Here is a 15,884-nt window from a genome sequence, read left to right as displayed (position 1 = left end):
CTTTTACATTGTTGAGTATTCTACATGGTTATATCACAATATGTTTATCCATTCATCTGTAGGTGGTTATTTGAATTGTTTCTATTAGTTTTAGTCTTTTACAAAAAAGAGTTTTATGAAGACTCATATACAAGATTTTGAAAAGACATATGCTTTCTCTTCTTTGGAATAAATATGTAGAAACGTAATGGCTTTTTGTATGGCAAGTGTATGTTTAACTTTTTTAAAAAATTAGCCAGCACAGTGGCTCATGCCTATAATCCCAGCACTTTAGGAGGCCTAGGCTGGCAGATCACTTGAGGTCAGGAGTTTGAGCTCAGCCTGGCCAACATGGTGAAACCCTGTCTCTACTAAAAAAAAAAATACAAAAATTAGCTAGATGTGATGGTGGGCACTTGTAATCCCAGCCTCTCAGGAGGCTGAGACACAAGAATCATTTGATCCTGGGAGGCAGAAGTTGTGGTGAGCTGAGATTATGCCACTGCACTCCAGCCTGGGCTACAAAGTGAGACTATCTCGAGAAAAAAAAAAAAAAAAAAAAAATGCCAAAATATTTTGCAAAGTGTATTAATCATTTTTTATTTGTATTAGCATGATATTAGTGTTCCATTTGCTGTATATCCCTGCTGATACTTTATATGACCAGTCTTTTTAACTTTAGCTATTTTTGTAGATGTATAGTGATATCTCACTGTGGTTTAATTCCCATTTCCCTACGACTAATGATGGTCCACATCTTCTTATGGACTTGTTGGTCATTTTTATAAATTCTTCTCTTTTAATTTTGTGTTTATATTTAAACATTTTACTTATAGTAAACTTCACTCCTTTTGGTGTACAATTCTATAGGTTTTGACTCATTTATAATCATGTTATCACTATCACAATCAAGATACAGAACAGTTCCATCACCCTAAGAACGTCCTCATGCTGCTTTTTGTAGCAAAACACTACTATCAAATTTAAGCCCTGGCAATCACAGGCCTGACCTTTGTTCCTATAGGTTTGCTTTTCCAAAGTGCCACTTAAATGGAGTCATATCATAGCCTTGGACTCTGGCTTCTTCCACTTAATATGATGCATCTGAAATTCACCCATGTTGTGTGTATCAATATTTCACTCCTCCATTTTTATTGCTGAACCAAATTTTTATGCATAAACCAAATATTTTTTATCTGTTCACTAGTTGAAGAACAGTAGTGTTGTTTTCAGCTTTTGGCAACTTTGAATAATGCTGATTTTATATATATATAATATATATACACACATGTGTATATATATGTTACATATATAATGTATATATATGGTGATTATATATTATGTATTTATATGCTTTGTATAAATAAATGCTTTCTTTTATCTTGGGTAATTACCTAGGAATAGGTAATTGGCTATCAATAGAATAGGCTTTATGATTAGAATATATTTAATTTATAAGAAAGTATCAAAATATTTTCAAAGTGGTTGTATTATTTTGCATTTCCACAAGTAATGTGTGTTTGAGGTGTTCCACCTCCTTCTTTGGTATTGTTAAATTAAAATAATTATTTTAGGCTTTCTAATACATGAGTAGTAGTATTTCACTGTAGTTTAAATTTGCATTTCCCTGATGACTAATTATGTTGATCATCTTTTTATGTGCTCATTTGCTATCTATAGATCTTCTTTGACTATTTAGTTTTGCAAAACTGCAAAGTTAATTCACAGAAAAATAGCCTTTTCAACAAATACTGTTGGAAAATCTGTTATATCAATATATTAAAAAAGAACTTCAATCTATAACTTGAGCCATGTATAAAAGTTAACCCCACAGCAATCGTACACTGAAATATAAACCTAAAACTATAAAATTTCCAGAAGAAAACCTCAAGACTACAGTCTCGGCCAATACTTCTTTGATATGGCAGCAAATGCATGTAATAAAGGAACACAGTAGTAAATTGTACTTTACCAAAATTAAAAATTTCTGCTCTTCAAAAGAAACTATTAAAAGACAGGAAAGACCACAGACTCAGAGAAAATATTCAAAAGCATATATATGTTAAATGATTTGTATTCAGAATATCTAAAGAATTCTCAAAACTTGTAATAATAAACAATATGAAAATGATCAAAAATTTTGAATAGACACTTCACCAAAGATATACAAATGACAAATACATAAAAAGATGCCAAATAACATTATTTACTAGAGAAATGCAAATCAAAACCACGAAGACATACCAATACACACCTATTAGATTGGCTAAAATTAGAAAGACCAATTGTACCAAGTGTTGATACAGCTGTGGAACAAATGCAACTCTCATATCTCTGGAGTGGGTGGGTAATATGAAATGTTATAACCACTGTGGAAAACAAGTTAGCCAAAACAAATGCAAACACATGTCTAAACACAGTCCTGAACATGAATGTTCATAGCAGCTTTACTTGTAGTAATGCAAAAGTGAAAACAATCCAAACTTCCATCAACCAGTGAGTAGACAGGCACAATGTAGTTCCCCTATTCCAGTCTAGGCACGAAAGCATAAAACAGTCCCTTCTTAAATTTCAGGCATAGTATCTAAGAAGAGAACAATTCTATAGGATCTATGTATCACCCCACATCATCTAAGTAACAAATATAATTGTATATTTAATATTATAAGGTATTACTTCCTCTTTACAACAAAAAATAATGTTCAATATCTTACCTATGTATCTATATCCTTCTTCCCCATTTACTATGGGTCTCAACCAAGTTGACGTGAGTCTTGTACTTTTAGGCACATTCGCACCTTCAGGAGGATAGAGTGTAAATAACATTTCAATTGCTTTGGACTTTGTGATTAGTTCAGAATATTTTTCTTTGCCATCTATAAAGAAAAGAGAAAATATACAAAATTTTAAATGTTTTACAGAGTATCATATTTGCTTCTTTTAAGGGATGCAAATTAAAAATGATTTAACAATTTGGATACTATGGGTCACACTGAAAACATGTTTGTTTTAGTCAAAGTTACTTTATCAACTGAACTTCATTGTTCAGTTAATTCCAAGCAAAACTAAACAGTAAGGGCTTTACTAATATCTTCTTAAACCACTATCAGCTTGAAGCAGTATTGTTAAAGCTTTGAAAAAATAATTAAGATAACCAATGAACAGCATTCACATTATACATTCTATAACAAAACCATATATTCTTACTTTTAATATAAATAATGGAATCAGATTAATCTGACAAAAATGTTGAGTAAATATAGAGCTCCATATGTTGGAACTACTAAAAGAATTAATATTCCTAGGCTATAGTTTTTAAGAAAATATAAAAATGCTCCCAGCACTTTGGGAGGCCGAGGCGGGTGGATCACGAGGTCGAGAGATCGAGACCATCCTGGTCAACATTGTGAAACCCCATCTCTATTAATACAAAAAAATTAGCTGGGCACGGTGGCGCGTGCCTGTAATCCCAGCTACTCAGGAGGCTGAGGCAGGAGAATTGCCTGAACCCAGGAGGCGGAGGTTGCGGTGAGCCGAGATCGCGCCATTGCACTCCAGCCTGGGTAACAAGAGCGAGACTCCGTCTCAAAAAAAAAAAAAAAATGCATATTGCTGTGACTGAATTATTTTTATCTGGGCATTTGTGTAGCACATATTATATGCAAAGGATTATTCCTAGTGCTTAAAATATTAACACATTTAATTTTCATAACATACCTATATGGTAAGTCCTATTATTATTTCCTTTTACACGTAGAAACTGAGACCCAGCGAAGTTAAATAACTTGCCTAAATCTCACCGTCTATAAATGATGCAAGTAGGCTTCAGATACCTAAGGAAGCTCTTATTTGAAAATGAATCTTTGTCAACTGAACATGACCTGTAATAACTAGAAGCTGAGAAAACTGGAATTAAACAATAATTTAAATTGCAGAGTGAAAAATCTCTGGTATGCCCATTGGGCCTCCAGTTTGTAATTCTAGTTTTTGATTGATAAGTCAGGGTTCTAAAATTCAACAAAACAGTCTCCTGAGGATTTAAAGTGATTCTGCCTGTAAACATTTTAAAGAAGAGACACTAATGTAAATCTCTACTTATAACCCCATTACATATATTTATTTCTTTCCTCTTAGTTTCCTTTTTTTTTTGTTACATGTCATATTTTCCGGTAAAATGAATGTAAGGCCATATGACATGATTTCATAGCTAGCACTATGCCAGGTATCCATCTATTGCCTCACAGATCCAAATCCATCCCTCACTGTCCTGTTTCTGAGACTAGAACACTTCTTCCTTATAATATGACATGATTTTAAATATAAAAAAAGAGGGCAATGGAGAGAACTAGAGGATGAAAATGTTCTTTCTGGATCTGGTGGGTCTCTCAGCAGGCTCCTGCAATTTCTGTGGCATCTCAGAGGGCACTACTCTACCACCACTGGGTGTTTCCTAGAGAGTTCTGCCAGCGCAGCACCTTCCTATGAATGGCTTCCCATTGAGTTCCACAATGTGACATCTCCCTATAGACAATTTTCCCAAGACCCACAGAATGGCTTTTCTATGAATGCTGCTAGTGTGCAAGCTCAGTGTACTCCACCATTCACTGAATCCCCATGGGTGGCCTTTGTAAAAATTTGTTCTTTCCTTAGATGCTCTACCTCAGACCTAGGGGTCCCCATGTCTGCTCTTGTCAGTTATTAGAGTTCTTTTACCCCTTAGTAGACAACCACAGTTACTCCAATCTCTGTCATAGTTAATAACCACCATATTAGACTTTTCCTCCTTAAATTACTATGTAGTTTCTATCTGCTAAGTGGACCCTAGCTGATATAGACAGATCTGGGTTCTCATTCTTTTTTTTTTATGTGAATGTATTCAGCATCCTTAAACATTATAAAAAATATAAAACAAAGTCCACATTATTAAACCTAGTTCTGATTTTTTTGGGGGGGTTCTCATTCTTAATGGGCTTTGAAATACAGTCATGTGATGTAATAACAACATTTCAGTCAATGATGGACCAGATATAAAATGGAGCTAAAATGCCTAGTTAAATCCTGGCTGTGGTAGCATTGTAGCACAATGAATTACTCACATGTTTATGATGATGCTGGTGTAAACAATGTTACTGCACTGCCAGTTATATTAATGTATGGAACATGCAACTATTTATAGTACATAATACATAATAATAAATGGCTGTTACTGGTTTCTGTATTTACTATACTATAATTTTTAACATTACGTTACACTGTACCTCTTCTACTTATTAAAAAAAAAAAAAAACTGGGCCAGGCACAGTGGCTCACGCCTGTAATCCCAGAACTTTGGGAGGCCGAGGTGGGTGGATCACGAGGTCAAGAGATCAAGACCATCCTGGTCAACATGGTGAAACCCCGTCTCTACTAAAAATACAAAAAATTAGCTGGGCACAGTGGTGCGTGCCTGTAATCCCAACTACTCAGGAGGCTGAGGGAGGAGAATTGCCTGAACCCGGGAGGCGGAGGTTGCGGTGAGCCGAGATCGCGCCATTGCTCTCCAGCCTGGGTAATAAGAGTGAAACTCTGTCCCAAAAAAAAAAAAAAAAAAACTGTAAAACAGCTTCAGTCATGTCCTTGAGGAGCTAATCCAGAAGAAAGCATTGTTATCATAGAAGATAGCAGCTTCATGCTGCTATTGGCCCTGAAGATTTTGTGGTGGGACAAGATGTGGAGAAGGAAGACAGTGATATTGATGATCCTGTGCAGGCCGAGGCTAATGTGTGTGTTTGTATCTTATTTTTAACAAAAATTTAAAAAATTAAAAATATAAACAAATTCTAAAATAGAAAAATCTTACAGAATAAGGATGCAAACATAGAAGATATTTTTGTACAGTTATACAATGTATTTGTGTTTTCAGCTAAGTATTACTACAAAATGTCAAAAGGTTACAAATAAATTTAAAAGTTTATAAGGTAAAATATAGTAAGCTAAGGTTAATTTTTTATTGAAGAAAGAAAACATTTTTGTTATAAATTTAGTGTCACCTAAGTGTTCAGTGTTTATAAAGTCTACAGTTATGTACAGTCATGTCCTGGGCCTTCACATTCACTCACCCCTTACTCACTGACTCATCCAGAGCAAATTTCAGGCCTGCAAGCTCCATTCATGTTAAGTGCCCTATATAGGTGTATCATGTTTTGTTTTGGATACTGTATTTTTACTGTCCCTTTTCTATGTTTAGATATGTTTAGATACACAAATCCTTACCACTGTGTTACAATTACCTATCTCTATTTTTTGTATGCTTCAATTTCAGGTAGAATAAAATGCCTACACTAAAATCTAAGTAGTGGTGAATATAAAACTGGCACTTTCTCCCACTAACTTATCCTGACTGAAGACTAATAGAAACACATGGAGTCAATGGAGTATTGAATTCGCAAAGATAACATAATGATAAATGTAACATTAGACATGCATTGAAGATTTGTAGCTCAGAGTCTTGCTAATGCCCCATTTTCCAATTGGTAGTGTCAATGGAGCCTTGGAACTTACACAAACAAGGCATCATGATTTTTTAAATGATTGTACCTTCTTTCATAATTGCAAAGTTAACTACAAATAAACATTTTTTTTTCATTTTAAAAGGCATATAGCTGGTAAAACTCTCTTCTTTATATTTCATTACACATGTCAAGATAAAAGCAGGAATTTAATTTGTTTCTGATATTAATAATTTTTACTGTTTATGGACTACTTCTTTTTAGATACACTAAGTCAATATTGCCATATGGGATTTAGACATAGCAATATACTACTCTTGGAACTCAAAAGAATAAGAGCTCTTCTTTATCCCTACTTCACCAGGCCACATATGCAAAATTCTGAAGTTTTTAAAATTAACAAATGGATAAAACATAGTTATCAGTATTTATTGAGAGCTTAGTATACAACAGGTGTGCAAAGCAGGTTATACACATTTGCTAAATTAATTCTAAAATCAGAATACGTTTAATTTGATGACAATCCTATGAGGTCAATATTATCATACATCACAGTTCAAGATACTTAACCATAGGGAGGTTCCAGGGCATTTTCAAGGCCTCCCAGTTGGTAAGCAGTGAAACCAGAATTTATTCCATATTCTGTCTAGCTTCAAAGCCTGTCTTTTAAACCAAAATGCCATATTATTTTAACAAGTGGTTCCTGGTATCAGAATACTGTTAGCACTTCAATGGTTACAAGTCAACTGGTGGTCTCACCCTTTGCTATCACCCTTCTAATCTTTTAAAATCCTTCTGCAGCTGTCCCTGTAAAGTGTAGCCTGCTGGTTAGCCCTCTGAGAGCAGCTTACAGCTCTTTCCTAGAGGTTTACTGACGTTGGTCATTTTCATAAAAATTTAGCTTGTAGTGCTCTCTTTGGCAGTACATATATTAAAATTGGAAAGATACAGAGAAGATTAGTACGGCCCCTGCACAAGGATGACATGCAAATTTGTGAAGCGTTCCATATTTTTCAGGAGGCTGAGGCAGGAGAATTGCTGGAACCTGGGAGGCAGAAGTTGCAGTGAGCCGAGATTGCACCACTGCACACCAGCCAGGGCAACAATAGCAAGACTCCATCTCAAAAAATGAAAAAAAATTATTTTGTAGCAGCTATTGAAGAGCTCTCAGGTCAAAACCCCTAAGGATGGCACTCTCAGTTTGCTAAGAATAATGTCTCATATAAAATCCCAGAGTATGAACTCTATACCACCTCTAGTTTTCCCTTGCCTCTCAGATAACTGAGGTTCATTATGCTTAATATGCAGGGTGGATGAGGAGTTTTCAGAGAACTCAAAGTTGCCCTTCCCTTCCTTTCCTACACAATGTACTGTGTTACTGAGAGCTTTTTGCCTCCCTCCTGCACATTCCGAAATGGAGTATTTAAGGCAGTGACTCCAGGGTTGTACTTCAAGAATCACAGTGATTTTAAAAATAAATAAATTAATAAATAAATATTAGAAAATTGACATAAAGATGGCAGACAGCTTTACATTCTACTAAGTGAGCCTAATAAGAAAGAGCATCTATTGTCACAATTGTTCCTCTTTTTGTATGTATTACTGAAGGATATTTTCACACTAAAAATGCATGGGCAAGAACATCTCAGGTGACAGAAAAATAAACCATGATAAACTTAAATTTCTAGAATATTTTATAAAGTTTCACGTTCTTTCTAATGTGCCTGCCCCTTCACACAAATGCCAGCGCAGACACAATACTTAAAAATGGGCAAATGTATAAACTATTAAGGTCAGGACCAGTCCTAATTTATACCAGGGAGACTTGGGTGGCTAACAAAGCTTTACTAGTGACCTTGAGTCATTAAACCAGAATGATAGGCCTAGTTACTCTAAGTCAATTTTTAACAAGCATTTATAAGTACAGATAGAAATACCCAAATCCTTTATCTTTACCCTATACTTGTACTATTAGGTAATTAAATTTATCTGCAAGGTTTAAAAAAAATTTTTATAGTTTTCATACTAATATAAAGATCGCAGGCTAAAACCAATGGCAACAGGTAGTGGATGTTTTCTTTCATTGTGAATATTATGCATCCACAATGAATTAGCAATTTAACAAATGATATTTAATGAATAATGAATGTTATTTATTAAGTTGCTAATGCATCCCTCATGGGCTACTAGCCAATACCGTGAGGTTTTAGTGAGTTTTCATATGTGAGTTTGAACTGTGGTGGACAAATAATCCATAACCCACTGTAAATAACCAATTTCTAAATGCTATACTTTTAATATCTTATCAGTATTCAGTCAAAGCACTTTATGTTGCATTCATTTTCTTTTATTTGAAATAAGTGAATGTCATACTTTTTTGTCATGCCATTTTTATCTAAGCTTATTTCTGTTTGTTAGTAATATTTAAAAAGGAGAATACCAATTTATCAATATAAAAAATTATGTACTTCTTGAGGAAAAGTGAATCTAAAGCAGCCCCATTCTTAAATTAATGAAACTTTCTTCCATTTAGTTTCTTTTAAGCTGAAATATAAGGTCTTAAAGATCACTGATAAAGGAAAACATTAAACTTCAAAACCAAGGGGCAAATTAGCTAAGAAGGCAGTTAAATGATATGCTGATTAATAATATGATCTGTAAAACTAAATGCTAGGACCACTGATCTTATGTTACAATTAAATACCAACATTAGTTGATTAAGACAAGAGTGAAAATGTTCTCTAACCCTTGACTAAGAGTAAATAATAACATAAATGAGGATATAAATTATTTTAAAATGTTAAATTATAGCAAATATTACTTCCTTTAAATCCTTTCAGGTCATGAAATCAGGCACATATTATAAATTTTGCCAGAAAATTCTTCACTATATATTTAAAGGTTAAATGTATGAAAATTGTGCTGTTGATACATACCTTTATAAATCCAATGAAAATGTTATTTTAAAGTAGAAAATTAGGAAATCACAGCTATTTGATTGTTCAATAAAAAAAACTACAGTTAGTTCAAAAGGTTCACTTCTTCAGTGGAATAAAGAGTTCATAAAGAAATATGCTAACATTTTAACATTCTTTTCATTCTGTATTTACTTACTTAGTTTTTGCTTGTTTGCCTAATAAATTAAATATCTTTTCAAGTATTCAGTACAGAAAGCCAAAAGATATTTTCCTTTTCCTGTCTTTATGGGCTTTTGATAGTAACGCAGATCACATCACTATATAGAAATAAATTATATAGCTGCCGAAAACACTAAAATACTTTTAGTTAATAATTCCAATAGTATTATAAGGATTTCTTAGGAAGGTCATTTTCTTTCTTCTAAAAGCATGTGTGTGTGAGTGTGTACGTGTGTATAAGTGCATACTGGAAGTAATACATTATCTCAAAAATGATTAAAGTGATTAATTTTAAGTACTCTATTTTAAAAAAAAAATATTTTTATCTCTGAGTCTCAAGATGGGTAGGTTAAATCCATTAATGTGACTTTGCTCTGACTAAAGACAAAAGAGTAAAGATAAATGCTCCTCCCACCTTAGTTGTGAGAGTAATACAATAACACACAAAAAAAATCTTAAAATGTAAGAGCATAGTGGCAGCTTTTATTGGGCTCAGCATACATAACCCACAAGATAACCCACAAGATATTTCTTTTCACTGTGTTGGGAAGATTCTTTTAATAAAGAAATTTACTTCATAGGTCAGATGCATGAGTTTCCAATTAAGTGTAGCTATTCTTTTTTTTGTTTGTTTTGTTTTGAGATAGAGTTTCACTCTTGTTGCCCAGGTTAGACTGCAGTGGCGCAATCTCTGCTCACTGAAACCCCTTCTCTCGTGTTCAAGCAATTCTCCTGCCTTAGTCTCCAGAGTAGCTGGGATTACAGGCATGAGCCAACATGCCAGGCTAATTTTTTTTTTATTTCTTTTTTTGTTTTAGAAGAGACAGGATTTCTCCATGTTGGTCAGGCTGGCCTCGAACTCCTGACCTCAGGTGATCCGCCCACCTCACACTCCCAAAGTGCTGGGATTACAGGCGTGAGCCATTGGCACTCAGCAAGTGTAGCTATTCTTAACTGATACATTAAATTTGAATTACCTAGTCCTTTTGTTTTTCTTGAGACAAATCACATCATTTTGGTTATTTTTCTACATCCTTAAGGGGCAGAGGGCAATCCAATGAATTTTTAAGCTATTCATTACTAATATCAATTTTAAATGTATCTTGAGCTAAACATTGCAGTTAATTACACAGTTAAATATTTTAAATACTATTTCCCCATACTATTTAAATCCCTAACAAAAATTGCAATAATTGGCAGTTGACTATAATGAGCTGAGCTTTATGCCTTTGCTCAACAATTACGTTAGCCCTGGCATGCAAATATATATACATATATTTTTTTTTACCCTTTTCTTGTGCTTAGGTCTCTTTCTATATTCAAGAGGCAAAAGTAGTACCATGTTATGTCAGTAGAAAATGAATTCCAAACAAATGAGAATTTTTCTTGATGGATTATTTGAACTGAATTCAAATAAATGGTTATTTAAAATTTGTGTATTAATTTTTAAAAATAATAAGTGCTGTCTTTCAGAATTGAGCCACTCTAACTTTTTAGACTTCACTATCCAGACTTATTGGATGGACTTATTTATATTTCTTAATAATGTTAAAGATGCCTATAATTTGAGGCTTGTTTATTGATTGTACTAATGTTAAGATTACTTTAAATATTTTTCTGAAACATGATTAGACACAAACCAATTTATAAATGGAAGAATTTACTTAACAAACATACAATTTTCTGGCCCTGATTTATTTATATGCATTAATAGGTAATTATTTTCCTAGTTAAAAAAGACACGATAATGTCAAAGTTTTTCTCTTTTCCTCTCCCATACCAAGAAAAAGTATGTTTTAATCAACCAAAAATATAAATAGAACTGCATCTTTACTGAAACATGAAAATTCCTACAACTTCCAATAACTTTAAAGAATATATAACAGAAACAATAATAATAACACCTAAATAAGAAAGACTGTCTAGAGTGGACACATCTAAATTTGGCATGGGTGAAGCCCTGGGTACATAATTCCCCTCCATTTATGGACCCATCAAACTCAAGAATAAGTTATCTGCTCACAAAATGCCTTGATGAGACAGGAATAAGCAATTCCCATTCAAAATGGGATAAAAGAAAAAGAAAAAGGGTTACTGATCCCAAGCCATTTCAAAACCCAGCTGGGCAAACTTAAGAACATTTCTAAGGCTGAGACTAATCCTCTGTGGTTTTCAGCTCTGCCCTCTAAGTCATCCTTCTTTTTTTTTTATGAAAAGTAGCATGGGTTAGCAGTTGAGTCATTTTAACAGTCTATTTCCTGCCTGTGCACTTTTGGGAGTCCAGTAGCCTTCTTTTACTGAATTCTGTTTCTGTCCCTTTTGGTCCAAGCTGGCAGTGTTCTACTGATTTAAAATTCTCAGAAATTCTGAGAGCTCATGTGTATCATGGGAATTCACTTCATTAGACAGGAGACTTCTCCACAAATCTTTCCTGTATAATCCCATTGCTACGATTTGAATGTTTGCTTTCTCCAAAATTCAGCTTGAAATTTAGTTGCCATTGTGGCAGTGTTGACACCTTTTGGGAAGTGATTAGTGCCCTAAGTTCAGCCCCCTTTTTGTCCCTTTGCACTTCTGCTTTCCACCATGTAATGATACAGTGAGAAGGTCATCACTAGTTGCTAGCACCTTGAGCTTGGACTTTCTAGCCTCCATAATTGTGAGAAAACACATTTCTGTTCATTATAAATTACTCAGTCTCAGGTATTCTGTTATAGCAGTACAAAACAAACTAAGAAAACTATCCTCATTTCTAGCTTCTGCTTAGATAACTAATGAGACCTGTGAGTCACACATTTCCTCTTTTCAAAGAGCCTTTATGTGATTAAATTCTCTTTTTGATCTTTCTGAGGTATCGGCGAAAGGTTGTCCAGCTGTAATCTCAGCTGTCCCTCTAGAGCATGCTTTCTTGACAGTGAATCTCCATTTTAGCATTTTTCACAATCTGGATGGGTTGAAAATTTCCTAGATCATCTAGCCCTGGTTCTTTGTAGTGCAACAGTACTTCTTTCAAATGCAATTTTCCCTGGCATTTTACTATAAGCAACAAAAAGAAACCAGGCTGCACAGTCAATTCTGCTTAAAAATTTTCTCAACTGAATGTCCAAGGTCATACCTTGAAAATTCTCTTCCTATGTAACTGTAGGATATTATTCTACTAATTAAGCTTTCTGACACTATATAACAAGAATCTCTTCTCTTCTAGTAACCAACGGCATGCTTCTCATTTCCTCCTGGGCTCTCATTGTAGCAGCTTTAACATCCATATTTCTACTAACAGTCTGTTTATAATTAGATATTCTCTAAGGTAATTTATTAAGTTTCCCTACCATGCTCCTGACTTCTTTCTGAGTCCTTATCAGCAGAGTCTTTGGCATCCATAATTCTACTAATGGTCTGTTCAAGGAAATCTAGACTTTTTCTATAAGGCTCCTTAATATTCTAACCTCCACACACTGCTCAATTCTACATTTTAAAATAATCTGTATTAGTCAGTGTTTAATTGATATAGAGGAAGAACTATTAGACTATATCTCAATACACACACACACAGAAACACACACATACACCGAGAGAGAGAGAAAGAGAGAGAGAGAGAGACAGAGAGAGAGACAGAGAGAGAGAGAGAGAAACAGGCCACCAGAAAAAGCAAGTTGAAACTCTTTTGCATGGCTGAAGTTACTATTCAAAGGCAGAATTTCTTCAGGGAAGCCTCAGCTCTGTTTTAAAGTCCTTTCAACTGATTGTTTCAGGTCTGCCCATATTATCTAGGATAATCTCCCTTACTTAAAGTCAATTGATCATGAACTTCAATCGAATCTACAAAATACCTTTTGCAGCAACATCTAGGTTAGTGTTTGATTGAATAACGAAATCATAGCCTAGTCAAATTTGTACATTATAAAGATTGTGACAAGCTTAATAAACTTAAAGTTATAAAACGTCCTTTGGGAATCCAAATCACTTTCAACAGGCAATAACAGCTGGCTTTAGATGTTCCAAAACAACATTCAACATAAGAAGAAAAATACCTATAAACTTCTGAGAAAACTGTGTAATCAAAAGTTTTATATGAAGCCAAATATAAAAACACCAAAAAACATTCTCAGAAAATATAGCACCTACAACCTCTTCTTGGAATACAACAAATGAAATACTACATTTTGTTAAAATAGAGCCAATAAAATTGAATTAAAATAACTAAAGAATCAAGAAGCCAATGGTAAAATGGGAGGGAGAGAGGAGGGAGGGAGGAAGGCGGGGAGGGAGGGAGGGAAGGAGGGAAGGAAGGAAGGAAGGAAGGAAGGAAGGAAGGAAGGAAGGAAGGAAGGAAGGAAGGAAGGAAACTGGCAAGCACTCAACCCATTTAAATATATCAGTCTATAAGGTCAAACAACTGTAAGACTTGTAGGAAAAGTATAAATGTTAGAATCCTTAAAAATATTTTTTAACTATAAGATTTTTTAAATAGGGAGATGTTTGGAAGGAGAGGTAAAATAAAGTTTGACTGTGATAATTTTCTTACTTTATTAGTAGGATGTCAGTCGAAGATATTGATAATTTAGGAAATACTTTAAGTTTCTAATTTGTAAAAGTAGTTGTTTAAAGGACCAAATATAATACATGAGAATTCCTGATAAAGCTAAACTCCCAATTCATCACATAGTATTTTAGCCAGACATATTGCTGCCTTCAACAATTTAGAGGTTTGGCTAACAATTTAAAGGAGAAAAGCCACATATATTTATATTATCTTCCTCTATTATCCAGATGAATTAAAGACATTTGGAAAGACATTTTTTTAAATTCTCATGGCATACTTTTAAAAATGAATGTGTAAATAGCACACTTTTTCTATAATATATAAATTTGTCAGTTCAAGCTGATTTCTAGATCAGAGTAAACATTTATGAATCAGGTTATCTAATAATTTGCATTTGGGAGAAAAGTGCTATTTGGGTGATATATTTCTAATGTTTGAGATATGGTAAACAGCAAATTCCTGTGTTTTGTGCATGATGTTTCCTGGAAATATAAGACAACTTGGGTTATTTCCCTTTGGGTTTCTCCTAAAAGGGCAAGATTAATTGCTTGAATAAAGATAGGCTCACATAATTTAGAAATGTGTATGCAGTCCACTATGCTGTATTTAATTTCTTTCATAGGATAACAAGCTTAAAGGATAAAGAAAATTAGAGAACAGCTATCACTATATTAATGGGGATTTAAAGAAGATTTCATTAAAAAATTATATGGAACCAAAAAAAAAACAGATTAGCAGACACTAAGATAAAATGAATTGAAGGAAATAATGAGCAGGTTGTTTTTAGTGGTACATGGCAAATTGACAGAAGATATTAGTTAAATTGATAACAAACGTGAGTCTAGCATATTTTATTGTCTTGAAGAAATAGGGGAAAATTTCATATAATATAGTTCAGATAATGCATTGAAATAGTCTTCAGAAATAGAAGGAAAAAGATAGATGAATTTGGCTACATTAAAATAAAAAACTACTGTTCATTAAATGATCCCCTTTCTGTTAATGTCCATTACCTTTTGGGTTGGAAATACCCTTTATAAGCATCATGTCTAAAATAATATATAATACACTGTGATTGGATCATAGTTACAATGTTCATTCTTTTCCTTTAACCCGAAAAATGATCAACAGACATTTTGTTGACAATCAGCTCTTCTATGTGAACAATATAACCTATGGAGAGGCCTTCAGGAGCACTTCTTTTTTGAATATTAGTGTTGTCTTCTTGGTTCAAAGACTAGAATTAATCAAACATAAGTGGCTCGAAAAAGTTGTGGCCAAATGGGCAACAGGGCTGTCAAGGTAAAGTAAATCTGGATTCCTGAACAGGCTCATATAAGTTAGTTGTAACCATATTTAGACACAAATATTTAAGTGTATCTCTCAGTTTTAGCTATAAAACATGTACACAGTTATTTCTCATATAAGTTATCATGCTTTTTAGTTTGTACACACTTGATACTCCTGGTATATAATTTAAAAATTAAGATTAAAATCAATATAATAAAACAGCCACCTGGTAGTTAAAAATATGATCCTAATAAAAAGAACATGATAAGATCAAATATACAGCCTCACTTTCTGGTCAAAATGATAACTCACAGAGATCCAATTTAATCATTCTGCTAAATGTTGCCTGTGCTTAGGGTAATTGTTACCATCATTGGGCAGTAACACAAAAGGTTTCATGAGTTCAGCATTTTTATCTGTATTGTTACTCCATGCATCCCTTTCATG

The 15,884-nt window shown here is 33.7% G+C and overlaps 1 protein-coding gene and 1 non-coding gene across 2 annotated transcripts in view; one reads left to right on the top strand and one right to left on the bottom strand.

Annotated features, from left to right (window-relative positions):
* IQCM (IQ motif containing M) overlaps window positions 1-15,884 on the bottom strand; it is a 421,233-nt gene that overhangs the window by 76,733 nt on the left and 328,616 nt on the right. Inside the window, 1 exon segment of the mRNA XM_064383724.1 lies at window positions 2,694-2,855. Coding sequence (XP_064239794.1) covers window positions 2,694-2,855 — 162 coding nt within the window.
* On the top strand, window positions 7,375-7,481 carry LOC135277829 (U6 spliceosomal RNA). Its single transcript, XR_010345412.1, has one exon. It is a non-coding gene; the product is annotated as a U6 spliceosomal RNA (small nuclear RNA).

Source organism: Aotus nancymaae, unplaced genomic scaffold (genome assembly GCF_030222135.1).
Source record: "Aotus nancymaae isolate 86718 unplaced genomic scaffold, 86718_ANA_hifiasm-v0.15.2.pri h1tg000033l, whole genome shotgun sequence".
NCBI classification, from domain to species: domain Eukaryota; kingdom Metazoa; phylum Chordata; class Mammalia; order Primates; family Aotidae; genus Aotus; species Aotus nancymaae.
Note: the sequence above shows the minus strand (reverse complement) of the source record. Positions and strands in the feature narration are given on the sequence as shown.